This window comes from Fistularia commersonii, chromosome 2, assembly GCF_037954325.1.
Source record: "Fistularia commersonii isolate RoL2024-O1a breed Wild chromosome 2, RoL_Fcom_v1.0, whole genome shotgun sequence".
NCBI lineage: Eukaryota > Metazoa > Chordata > Actinopteri > Syngnathiformes > Fistulariidae > Fistularia > Fistularia commersonii.
In genome coordinates this window covers 18,799,289-18,811,710 of record NC_141285.1, presented here as the reverse complement: position 1 = coordinate 18,811,710, position 12,422 = coordinate 18,799,289, and the positions used below count along the sequence as shown (strand labels likewise).

Genomic DNA, 12,422 nt, shown 5'->3' with positions numbered 1-12,422 from the left:
AGGAGTACAGAAAGCAAACATCGTATGTGGTAGGATTATTTTGTGCTTGGTCACGGAACTCCTTCAGATTAACCTTGTGACTGCCTGAAGGGCCTCAGCAGATAAACTGCAAACAAGGATGTCAAAACCTAATTTGTTACAACAGAACTATGACCTCTGCATCAGTACATTTATTGATGGATTCATTATGTGCCATATTTATCTACATCAGTCACAGTTGCCAACCACAGACATTTGACACAGTCAGCACATAATAATTCATATGGTAAATTCTGACTATAAAACTGCAAATATGGTGGGTTTAGTGAATTTGCATGGACAGAACAAAGCAAAGGAGAGGATATTGGGTGGGGTCAAATTATTACCTCCCAGAAGTGATTCAGTTCTGGTTTGAGAATTGGTTCCATACTAGTTATCTCTACCCTATCTCACTGACCACTCATCTGCGTAAATATTTCAACATTACAATTTTGGATTTTGTTGTAATGTCCTGTTTTCAGTCATCATTTGAGCTATCAGACCTGCATCCACACCAGGTCAGGCTTTTGCAGGAACCTCTGAGGAGGGGATGACTTCAACGGTGGAAAATGACTGACTTTCAGAGCAGGAGTAGAGTGAGTCCTACATTTTGTTTCTGTTATAAATGTTTTCTTAAACTCAACCTACTGTAGAATCTGTTTTTCCATTGAATCAAATAATAGAAATACACAGTGAGTAATTAAATACTGAAAATTCACCTAAGAAATAGTAATGGACCAATAATGGAATAACTGTTTGTCCACAGGATCTGCTTTTTTTGTATATTATATTATATTTTATAGTATGTTATTGCAATTTTTAACTTAGCAATTAACTTAATGACCACTACAAATATATAACATTATACAAAAAGTCATTACCTTACTTCTTCATAACATTACATTATTCCCCAGTTAGTACACAGACTGAATACATAGAGGATGTTTTTTTGTTTTTGTTTTTTTACCCGCAGTTATTATATTATTGGTTCTTACATAAATTAATGACCTCTGAATATTTAAAGACAAAGACAACACATAGTGTGGCAGAATAAAAAGAAAAACAGACAGAAGAAAATGAAATTAAATAAAAATGATCTAAGACATGTAATAAGTATCCAGTGCAGTAACTCATCGTGGTAATTTAATTTCCACAAGTGGGAAAAGTCACTGTATGATGCAGCGCTCATACGTCTGTTCCTGGTGGGATTCCTCCTCTTGGGGTGTCAGTGGTTTCTTGCCTTTGCAATGAGGGGTCGAACCATCCAAAATATTTTGAAGGAGAACTTTGCTCTCACTTGGCGGCAGATTATAGAAGAAATATTGCGGTGCCATCCGGATAAACCTAGCAAAGGAGAAATCATGCAAGGAAAGATGTGACCCATTTTGAATCGCATTGCATCCATTTCTGCGCATGGATTTACAGGCCATTTGGTGTACACATTATTTGGAGTGCCATCAAAAATTCATACATTTTAGTATTTAGGAAACAGAGAGCTTGACAAAGCCCAAGAATTCCCCTCCATTAAGCTGCAGCTCCACATTCCCAGACAGCTATATGATCATTAATCCTTCCAGTCCATCTGATGGCAAAGAACAGGATTGAACCCAGCAGCATTATAACTGTTACTGAAATGGGGCTTTTTGTTCAAGCCGTAAAGGCAAGGAAAAATTTCTGTCTGATTGCTTCTTAAGCTTCTTCATACACAAAGAATCAAGGGTGACTTGGAGTATGATTTTGAATGACAAGTCTAAATGCGCCATTGATTGAATCTAAAACAAGCAGCGGTGCTAGGAGACTTGGGAAAGCTGCTGTGGCATATGACTTCAGCCACACTGAAAAACTCCAACAGGTCAAGGAGTTTAGAAGGTAGAAATATTCTTAGTGTTGAATCGCTGCACTTTCTGGTCAAACTTTCAATATGTGCGGACTCTTTAACTGCTTTCATTACTGATGTTTCTGATTATTCAGGTTCTCAAGTGAATATAAAGCTAGGCAAATTCATCTTCAAACAAAAGCAAATGGATACAGTATATGTACGTGCATATATTTAAATCAAAAATGGCACACAAAATGACACAGAAACGTGTTAACATTTCTACTTGTACAAATTATAGAAAAAGAGTCAGATGATTGTCAGATTTTCTGTGTGAATACATTTTTGAAAAGGCATCACTATTCAGTCTTGTTTATTATTTCCCAGCTATTTTATGATAAATAATGTCTTTCAAGGTGTGCATTAGGTTTAATATATACAAAATCCCGACAAGAGACTTACTCTTCTGGCGTGATGTGAGTGACAATGCGGAGGCAGTTGTCCTCGGAGAAGGAGTGCTCATGGAACATTACCCACTCGGGTAGGCCCAATTTTGGACTCCTGGCACCATAGCCAGAGAGAGGATGGATCTGTGCCACATGCTTGTGTGTCAGAATGAAGTAATTCCCTGATCCATCCACATCACGGGCCACCTGAGATGAAATGTTTTTTTAATATAAAACACCGAAGTTTTCAAGAAGAAAATCAATCTTCAAGTAGAAATCTTCAGAATAGTGCTTTTGATTTGCCTTCAAGAAGGTGAACCGAGCACCAAACTGAATGAGGTAAAGAAGTAAAGGAATGAAAGTTGCAATGCCAAACACATTATGTAAACAACTAGGAGAAATTGCTCTTGTATGGTCCACTTCTTAATAATACGTTCATGTAAATGCAGAAAAAGTCCATAAAAGGGTTAATTTAAATTGTGTTTTAGCTTTTGAAAAAAAAAAAAAAAAAAAAAAAAATTCTGTCCGCAGAGGAAAGTAAAAGAATTTGCAACAAAGAGTAACAGTAAGTCAATATTTAAATGGTGACAGAGGTGAAACAGCAAAAAAACAGCAAAAAAATGCCTCTTTGCATTTGAGTGGATTTATTTTAACATGACTAGCAACCAAATCATGATAAGGTGATGGAGCCTTTTACCATCATAATAAAAAATTATGATGGTTAAATAATAATTATTCAACTTATTGTTGACTGACTAGCATTGATACTGGCTATTCACAGTTCATTCGAACTGTTAAATGAACAGAACTGATATTATATTACAATCATTCATTGTTGAAATGAAGTGTTTAATATCATCACACACTAGAATCTACCTCACTCTTATGAAATGGAAATCTTATGAAGTCTTAAGAGAATACTTGGTGTGTTGAACAACCTGAGCTTTTGCAGACTGTACATGTCAATTTTTGTCGAGAGGGATATTAAAAACTCGTAATCAGACCTGCATGAAAAACCCCGCGAGCAGAGCTCTCTTAATGTTGATGGTGTTGATTCGAGAGCCGAAGGCAGTCGCAGACACGGGCAGCTCAATTCTCCTCAGGATGTCGGTTAACTCTGTGCAGAGAGCGTCAGCCATCAGAAGAGCTGAGTGGTTCAGCTGGAGGTCCTTGCACCATTTCTCCAAATTACAGTCTGATAAAAGAGGAGAGAACACACATTTATTTAAATATGTAGCAGAAATCTAAAAGAGTAGAGTACTATAAAAGAGCAAAATGTATCATTTGTTATTTTATTTGATTGGGTTTTTGACCTAGGCAGGCAGAGGTTTATGCTAAATAATTATTGTAGGGATAAATATGTAGCGTCTCCAAGGCGCTGCGATTATTAAAGGAAAAACAGTAAAAATTATACTAAATCATTTATATATCTATATGCATGACTTTATGCCTTTAAATTATCTGGGCGGGATGGAAACCCCAAAGTCTCAGAGATTCCTGGTATCAATTGGTCACCATTATGTTTGTTTTTGTGTCGTATTGTTTTATTTTTGAATTTAATACATAATAAATGGAAATTGGTCTCCACTCATAAGGCACTTTGTGCTTCCAAAGTGCTCTACACTGGATTCGGTTCACCCATTCCCACACACAACACTCACACACCGATGGCGGCAGAGCTGCAAAGTGATAACCAGACTATCAGTTCGGTGTCTTGCCCAAGAATGCTTTGGCATTGTACTTTTCAGAGATAATGCATTGGGTTCAATTGTATTTTAGACTTTCAAATTAAAAATACATGTTGTTGTGGTATTTGTATCGTGAGAGTACATCTGTGTGTGTTTGTGTGTGTGTGTGCAGGCTTAAGAGGCTCACTTGGGTCCTTCTGGCACTGTTTAAAAGCCTTGTAGATGTTGATCAGAGTGAAGTGATCTCCCTCCGGGTGCTGAAACTTAAGATGGCACTGGGCTGCCTCTGGCTTCAAGTCTGCTGCTGCCAGGCTTACAAAACAAGTCGGAGCTGTTGGGGAGAGAAAAAAATATTACATATGACGGAGTTTGGGGGCCAATCTCAGAAAAATTGGAAAAACATCTTTCTTCAGAAAGAAACCATTAGATGAAAATCTTTTTGTCCTTATGTCTGTGGAGTTCTAAGTCATCCACACCATGATAAATCATTGTCAGATCTTGTTGTGGCAACTGGACACAATGCTAGTTGTCATTAGAACTATCCACTATTAAGTGAAGAGCATCCCGACAATTACCAGAGGCAGGAAAACAGTACCAACATGATAGGATACCCCTTTGACCTTGTGGTTATCCCAATTGGACCTTTTTCAAACCATAAACTGCTAGAAGAAATCACACAGAACACACAACTACATTGTAATACCATACACTTGGTATTTCAAAAATGCTTTGAAGGGTTTTCAAGATACATCAAATATTGGTGCATTTCGAACCCTAAAAACAACCAAAGACTGACAAAGACCAGTGCACTCCAAGACAGAACACCCAGAACCAAGATAGAGAATGTGGTGTATGCTATAAATGTCTGTGGAGGTTCTTAGGCATCCAGGTCATGGTCAATGAAATCTTCTTGTCATGGTAACTGGACTTGTATCTCTTCACTTGAAGATGTTACACCCCTCATCCGAGAGGCTTCTTCAGTTCTGAGCTGAACTAAAGAAGTAGGTGAAGCGTCTTCAAGCGAAGAGATTCAAGTCAATTTGCCATGATGTGTATGCTATTAAGTGCAATGAGGATTGTGATGACCTCCACATTGGATGGACAAAACGACCTCTTCACGAAAGGATGGCCCGACACAGGTGAGTTCACCTCTTGAGGTCAGGACTCTGCGATTCTCGGAACTGCTGTCTTAGAAGGTCTCCTAAGATACCATTGTCTGGATTTTGGCCGCTTAAGACAGGTAGTTTAAGAGAGGTGAAAGAGAATTCATCTCTGTCAATCTCCTGAGACTTTCACTGAACAGAGGAGAGGGTCATCAACGCAACCTTTCACCTCCATATTCCATTATGCTGACTCAGACCCATCTGCACCCTTCAACCCATGTGGAGAGTCCAGTTACCATGACAAGAAAATTTCAACAAGAATTCACAATGACCTGCCTAAGTGGCCCAAATCAGGACATGGCAACTCTTGCCAAAGCCTCAGCCCAAGTGACCTCAGAGACTTTTTATGTTTTACGCAAACAACACATTGGGAAACTGTTACTTTTTCAGATTCCAACACAGGTAAGTCCCAGCAATTCGTACCTCTGTTTCCTAAAGGACATAATAGTGACACACAAATTGACATAACATAAACCCATCCAACTGAATTGCTGGACAACAGCTCACTTATTGACATGATGAACCCTCTCAAAGCCTAATCCCAACCCCAGCAGTTATATACTGGAAACAGTCTGTCTGTACTGGAGAAGCATCTCAGTTGAAAAGTAACACATATTCAAGAAAAAAAAATTCAATTGACAGAGATTGTCATGCTTACGACCTTGATATTGTTTAGATTGACAAAGGCAACAAAGGCTGTTTATTTTGTCATCATGCGCTGCGTACTACATACAAAAATGACTTAAACAGTGATGTGCGGTCAGGAGAGGCAGGTGAGGCTCTGCAAGCAGGTTATATATAGGCAATCCCGGATGTTCAAATTGAGTGTTGTTTGTTGGTGTTTCTTTATTAAAGTATTAAACTCCTCCGCGCCTACATCATCTTTTCTCGGCGAAACACCACAACGTAAGATAAAAATTAACATATTTCCATTGATTCATAAGTAAAGAAATAAAAGAAGAGAAATGCGTTTGCTGTTGCATACATTTACACATAGAGCACAACGTCAGTGAAATTTGACCACTGCATTTAACCCATCATGGATGAACCATGAGCATAAGGCAGCTAAGGAACAGCACCAGTGGAAATATTGTAAGTATGTATTTATGATATGATCCAACCATTTATGATCAAGTAAAAATAGCTGTATTTGCGCATTTACTGATCAAACACAAGCTAAGGTGCGGCAGCTGAGCTCACCTCTGCACAGGCAGTCCCTAACAAACTTGGCTGCGTTGCATGTGATTGTCTCTGTTTTTCAGTATGTCGCCAACAGAATATTTGTAGAAAAATTTATTATGTTATTATATATACCACAGCCTTCTACAAGCAGTGTAAAGTCTTTAGCATAAGTGCGTGATACAATCATTCTTGCTGATCGTAAAATAAATCTTTGAGAAAAGTCACGAGGCAGACAATACTGTGCCTCAGCTGAAGGGGTTGATTACAAGTATGCAGGTGCTAGTGACTGCTGTCCCTCAAAAAGCAATACAGGATAAAATAGATAAGTAAAAGAGAAGAAGGAGGACTTTTTTTTTTTTTTTAACTTTTTTCAGTTTTACAAAAAAAATTAGATGAGACTATTAGGAATAAGAAGCTCTTTTGAGCTCTCACAATTGTAAATATTGTACCAAAACAAGTCAGTGCCTCACCGGCCATGAACCTCACCGCACGCCATTGCATTGCAATATAATCTAAACACATTTAATTATGGGTACGGCTTACCTGTTAGCATGGCAGCGATGATGACCACCTCACTGACACAGTCAAACTCACAGGAGGCCAGCAGTGTCTTCGCCAGCTGGGGCTCCAGAGGGAACTCGGACATGATGATGCCCATCTCAGACAGGTTTCCATCATTATCCAGAGCAGCCAGGTAGTCCAGTTCCTCTAAAGCCTGCATCAGGCCTTCGGGATCTGTGTTTGAAAAGACGACTGGATGTTATTCGTGCTTTTTCATAATTGAAATGACTAAATCATCATTATCTCCCTGTTAGTAGCTGCTGCTCATGGCTTCTTTGTATTTAAAGTGCCAGTGGATATAATTAATAACATGAAATTATACTTTGATTAAAACTAATATAGATTAGTTTTACGCTTTTTTTTATGATTTCTTCTCCGTAATCCAAAGTAGTGACCTACTGGGGCAATCCCCCTACAGTACGCATGCACCCTGCTGGGCACACTGAGTAAAAAGGCAGATGCAGATTACAGTTTTATAATCCCAACAACAACATCTGCCATGCATCACTATGCAAAATGAAGTCTTTCGTGGTATAAATCAGATTTTCTGATCAGCCTTTGCTGTAAACATGTTTTCGGTGACGGTGAAACAATGGAAAATGGACACAGAGAGGAAAACAGACATTTGATGCTTTTTTTTGTAAATGTACGGATCCGCTTGACAGCAGTAAAATGCAGCAATCGACCAATAGGAAGTTTAGAGTGTATGTTCGTGTTAGTGGGCGTTTATAAATCTGGGGAAAACAAAAAGCCCACAGCACACAGAAGCAGGTCAACTCTAAAAGTATGCTGGCAGCTGTCAGTTTGGTTGTAGCACGGTTGAATGCCCTCCAATAAAACAATTTTCTGTCTGTTGGAACAAAAAGGAACAGACTGACCCAGAACTCATGCCGGTATTGTGGAGGATATATGGTATTTTAGAAACTACTGCCGCTATTAAAAAAATTTCTAGGTCCATTTTTGTCCCCTCACCGGCCCTGTCGATAAAGTTGCAGTGGCCGAGTCCGGCAATCTCCATCCTTTTCAGAAAGAGCACCGTGGAAGTGATGTCAGACTCCACGATGTGGGGGCGCAACTCGGCGGGAAGCTTCCTGTCCTCGGGGTACAAGCAAAAACACTTGCCTACAATACAGACATATTCCTTTAGACATTTTGACACAAGATACCATCTTGCAAAAAAAAAAAAAAAAAATTCAAAACATGCATTTTACTACCACTCACCCGTCGGACATGCCAGCTCTCTGCGACTCCGCGCTTGCCCCGAGCTAATCGGCTGAATTAGGACTGAATTGGTCCGGATCCTGGGGTTGTAAACCTGTGGCAACACGGAATTACCACCAAATATAAAAACGCTCGCCCATATCGAAAATGCCTTTCATATTTTTTTCTATGGACTTCAATATGAGTAGAATAGGAGGCTTCAACATTTATTTGAGCCTTAAGTGGTTTTAGACAGCAAACTACAGGGTCAGCAACCGTGTGTTCTCGCAGCAATTTCCTTAGAGGTATTATTTGCTCCAAAATGAAGTCAGTCATAGTGTGCATCTGTACAGGGAGGTAGAAAAATGGTTTTCAGTTGGCACCTGCAGAGAATCCTGCATGGATATCCAAGTTATTAAGCGTTCAAGGACATTTTCTGTTTGAAACACAGTAGCAGTTATATATATTTTTAGACCACCTTCACATTTTGAGGCTTTCATGGACTTGAGTTATTATAGTCCGGAAGAAGCTATTTAGGTTTCTCTACAGTTATTTCATAATGCGTGAAGATTTTCTACCTTTAATTTTCAGGGTTTCGATGGAAGCAGCAGAACTGTTAAACCATAAATAACTTCACATTGTGTCACCACGGGAGCAGATTATAATGACTGAATTCTCATTTCTGGGAAATCCACACAAGATAAAACCAATATCACCTTTTGGGATGTAAGCGGGGACTGTGCTTTACAGTGATTTCAAAGATAAAGTGGCAAAGAATAGAATAAATGAAAAAAAAAAAAATTGAAATAAGATTAGCCCAGAGAAATTGAAACATCTATAGGATTTAGAATCACTGTGCACGGTTGAACAAAATAAGTAGATTGTTTTCACCTACTTTTATACAACCATACAATGGGGTCTTTTGGAGTCTTTTGAAAATTTTGAAAAAAGATTTCTGCACATTGCAAGACCTTTCATTTTTTTTTTTTTTTTTTACAATAAATAACATGGACTTACATATCTCTTTTCAAGCCCTGCGTCGATGACAAATTTTATCGAACTAACATCCCAGAAGAAGTCTTCATTTGGGCTGGATGTGAGGAAAACTCTTCGGGTCCGACGTGTGTCACCTTCCTCGGATATTGGTAGATTCCCAGACTGGCCCGGGTGCACAGCGACAGGCGAGAGCTCACCAAGGTCAGGAGGACAACTGTGGCTCTCATGACACAGGATGTCAAGAGCCAGATCTATTTCCTGGTGAGGATGAAGATTAAGAATATGAGAAAGACAACTTCCAAGACCTCTAAATCCCCCATTCCCGACTTTTACCTGCTTTGTGACCAGAAACACCACAACGTCTCCATTCTCCTTTGAGCGGTGGATCTCCAGCACCAGGCTCAGAGCGGAGCAAAAGTAGCTGTCACCCATGCCGCTGTGTATCACCTCGCCCGAACCCAGCCGCTCCAGGTGGATCACGGGCACCGCAGATCCAGTGAAATGTGCCAGTTGTTTGGAACTCGGCTCAAACGCGGTGAGAAGGACCACACGCAGCTCGGGCCTCTGCAGGGCAATGTCCTTGAGGAGGCCCTGGAGCACATCGGTAGCCACGGTCCTCTGGTGGGCCTGGTCCACCACAACCACACCATAACGTTCAAGTAGTGGATCTGACATCATCTCTCTAAGGAGCATGTCATCCGTGCAGTACCTGTAGAGGTGGAGTGATGATAATGATTTCAATAAGAGTTATTTATACATGACTACTACAATCACTAAGGTATCTGAAATCTCTTTACAGCCCATCAAGGATTTTGATCTTTAACATTTTATAACTTTCAAGAGGGTCTGAAAATATAATTTTACTGACTACCATTAAGGTAGGTCTCTGAAGATTAGATAGAACCTCAACAATAAATTGTTCTTTTGCCTGTTATTGCCAGGCATCCACCAGTGTTATTTTCTTTCATGAATATTACAGCAATAAGAAATAAACGGCCTCTATTGCCCATGTCAATCGAAACAATAATGATTTCAGCTATCATCAAGTCGCCGTTAGCACTGTTACTATTATTCCTGTCCCTATCACTCCTGTTTTCGATCTCTCCGTCTTTCTTGCTCTCTTTCTACCCAAACCGGTCGAGCCAGAAGGCCGGCCGTATCGAACTTGTATCTGTCCAAGGATTCTGCCCAGGTAAAAGGCAGTTTTTTCTTGCCATCGTCACCAAGTGCTCGCTCACAGGAGAATGTCGGATGTCCGTAAATCATTTTAATGAGTGTGATCCAGACCCGCTCTTCATGGAAAGTGGCCTCAGACAACTGTCGTGATTTGTTGCGACATAAATAAAAATCTGACTTGACTTGCCTCAAATTACCTCATTGTTTTATCTATGGTCCTGTCATTATAAAGCGGCGGGCTGATAAAATAAATCACAGGGATTCCTCTCCTTCAATGGCAACTGGATTCATCCTATGAATGACACAAACACTATCCTTGGGTGATTTGCAGCACTCTGAACACATAATTCAGCAACGACATCTTTGTGGTGAGACGGCAAACCTTTTACGGGTATGTCGAGTTTTGTGAGACCTTTTAATGAGATAAAACGCAAATACCCATACTTGGGCCTCTTTGAGCTAAATATACAATACAAGGTATAAAAACATCCATTCACAATACTTCACACTGGCATCTTAATGAACATCACTTCATTTTTTCCCTCTATTAATGTAATTTACTCTCGTAATTAGTCTGGGGAGAGATCCTTTTACACTCGTCGGCTGTTTCTTAATCTTGTCTTCTACCCTTCATTGTTTGGACTTCTTTTTGTTCACCAGCTGACTTATGAGACAGACACATGAAGGAGCGTGACATATGGGCAGACAAGGAGCCGGGCAGCTGTGAAGGAGCCCCCCGAAAAGTGGCCCCTCAAGTCTTTTGTTAACCTTTCCCCCTGTTGTGTGAGGAATGGTGGACCCACACAGCTCTGTGCATTGCTGAGCGCGGGTCGCTACTTCCAAACTAAGAGGATATTTGTTTTTTTCTTTTGGTTTTTAACCAGACCTGAGGATGGTGTCATTGGTGCAGCACGTTTCCAGGGGGATGCTGTACCCGACCTCATGGCCAATGTTGACGTCCATCTCATCGGCCGCTCTCAAGGCGAGATCAACAGCTTGTTGCACGTGAATCTGGGTGCAGACCACCATGCCATGCTGGAACTGGACTGACAAGCAGAACTCCGCGCACCACTCAGGAATCTGTTTCAGAAGAAGTGTGAAATAAGCCGTTTTAAAGTGTTTTGAATATTTTCTTTGGAACGGTCGGCCTCATCAATTAAATGCAGAAACATTTTTCAACGGAAGTGACACCAAAATTGTCGCTCATCCAGCAGTACTCACTTGAGAACTTTTTCCAGTTTTGGCAGAACCACTGACTATCACAAACTGTCCTTTGGCCAAAGTGTCCATGAATTCACACTTTGCGCTCCACACTGGCAGCTTTTTTCTCTCCTTCAGCAATTTGTAAAATCTGGAGGAATAAGGCAGTCCATCAAACTGATTAAGCTCCAGAATGTCATCGTAGTCTTTGTCTCCCTGACTCAAAGCTTCCGGGTCTGAACAGCATTGAGATTTCCACTCCAAGCTTTCCTTACTTGTTAAAGTGGTGATGTCTTGGGCCATCACAAGTGAAGTCTCAGCCCGTCCAGTTCTGATATCATTTACACGTCTGCTGGAATTAAACTCTGTGAACCTCCCGCTCAGAGTATGCTGTTGGCTGAGACACAGATGCTCTCCAAGTGAAGCCAAAATGAAAGGCTTGCCAGGCGGCCAGCCCAGTGTTGTCATGTGGTCACTAATCTCATAGAAGTGCAGTCGTCAACAGATCACACACACACACGCACACGCACACACACACACACACACACACACACACACACACACACACACACACACACACACACACACACACTGGTGCGACAGCAGAGATGGATGGACGGACAAAGGGTGACGAATGAACTGCCTTGCAAACAAGAGGCACAGGCTCTACTTAGTATAAAATATTCCTATATTAACTGTTGTTTCATTTTGAGATTCAGGGAACATTTGTCAGCGGTTAAGAAACAATTCAAAATCATGGGTGGCGCGTTTGAAAATGATTTAATTTCAAAGAATCAAAAAAGTTAAAATACCATCCAAACATCATCATTTTTCCTTTTGTCATAGTAATAGAAATTAAATCCCCTGCCCATGTTTGACAAATCAATTAATCAGTTTCAGACCTCCTCAGACTGCCTTCTAAACTTGCATTTTTAAGCCACCAGCACAAAAAAAAAAAAATGCTTACAAGTCCATT

The 12,422-nt window shown here is 40.3% G+C and overlaps 1 protein-coding gene across 2 annotated transcripts; it reads right to left on the bottom strand.

Annotated features, from left to right (window-relative positions):
* Positions 1–142: 142 nt before the first annotated feature.
* On the bottom strand, positions 143–11,857 carry dhx32b (DEAH (Asp-Glu-Ala-His) box polypeptide 32b). 2 transcript variants are annotated; one of them, XM_086162170.1, is made up of 12 exons: positions 11,722–11,857; positions 11,468–11,597; positions 11,133–11,326; positions 9,404–9,779; positions 9,092–9,328; positions 8,096–8,189; positions 7,847–7,996; positions 6,857–7,048; positions 4,156–4,299; positions 3,285–3,475; positions 2,297–2,487; positions 143–1,362 (listed from the first exon to the last, which is right to left on the bottom strand). In XM_086162170.1, exons 2-12 carry the CDS (start codon positions 11,534–11,536, stop codon positions 1,185–1,187), a joined length of 2,016 nt encoding a protein of 671 aa, XP_086018296.1. In that variant the 5' UTR covers positions 11,537–11,597; positions 11,722–11,857; the 3' UTR covers positions 143–1,184. The 2 variants fall into 2 exon arrangements, with proteins under 2 accessions (XP_086018296.1, XP_086018287.1); XM_086162161.1 differs by having other exon boundaries at positions 11,468–11,849.
* Between the last annotated feature and the right edge of the window lie 565 nt (positions 11,858–12,422).

What these genes read in the sequence shown, in the direction of transcription:
- dhx32b (XM_086162161.1), bottom strand. Translation starts at nt 11,749, where the DNA reads ATGGCCCAAGACATCACCACTTTAACAAGTAAGGAAAGCTTGGAGTGG. An exon ending in TGTTTCTGGTCACAAAGCAG is followed by an intron (nt 9,329 to 9,403) that starts GTAAAAGTCGGG and finishes CATCCTCACCAG; the next exon opens with GAAATAGATCTGGCTCTTGA. An exon ending in CATCGCTGCCATGCTAACAG is followed by an intron (nt 4,300 to 6,856) that starts GTAAGCCGTACC and finishes TCTCCCCAACAG; the next exon opens with CTCCGACTTGTTTTGTAAGC.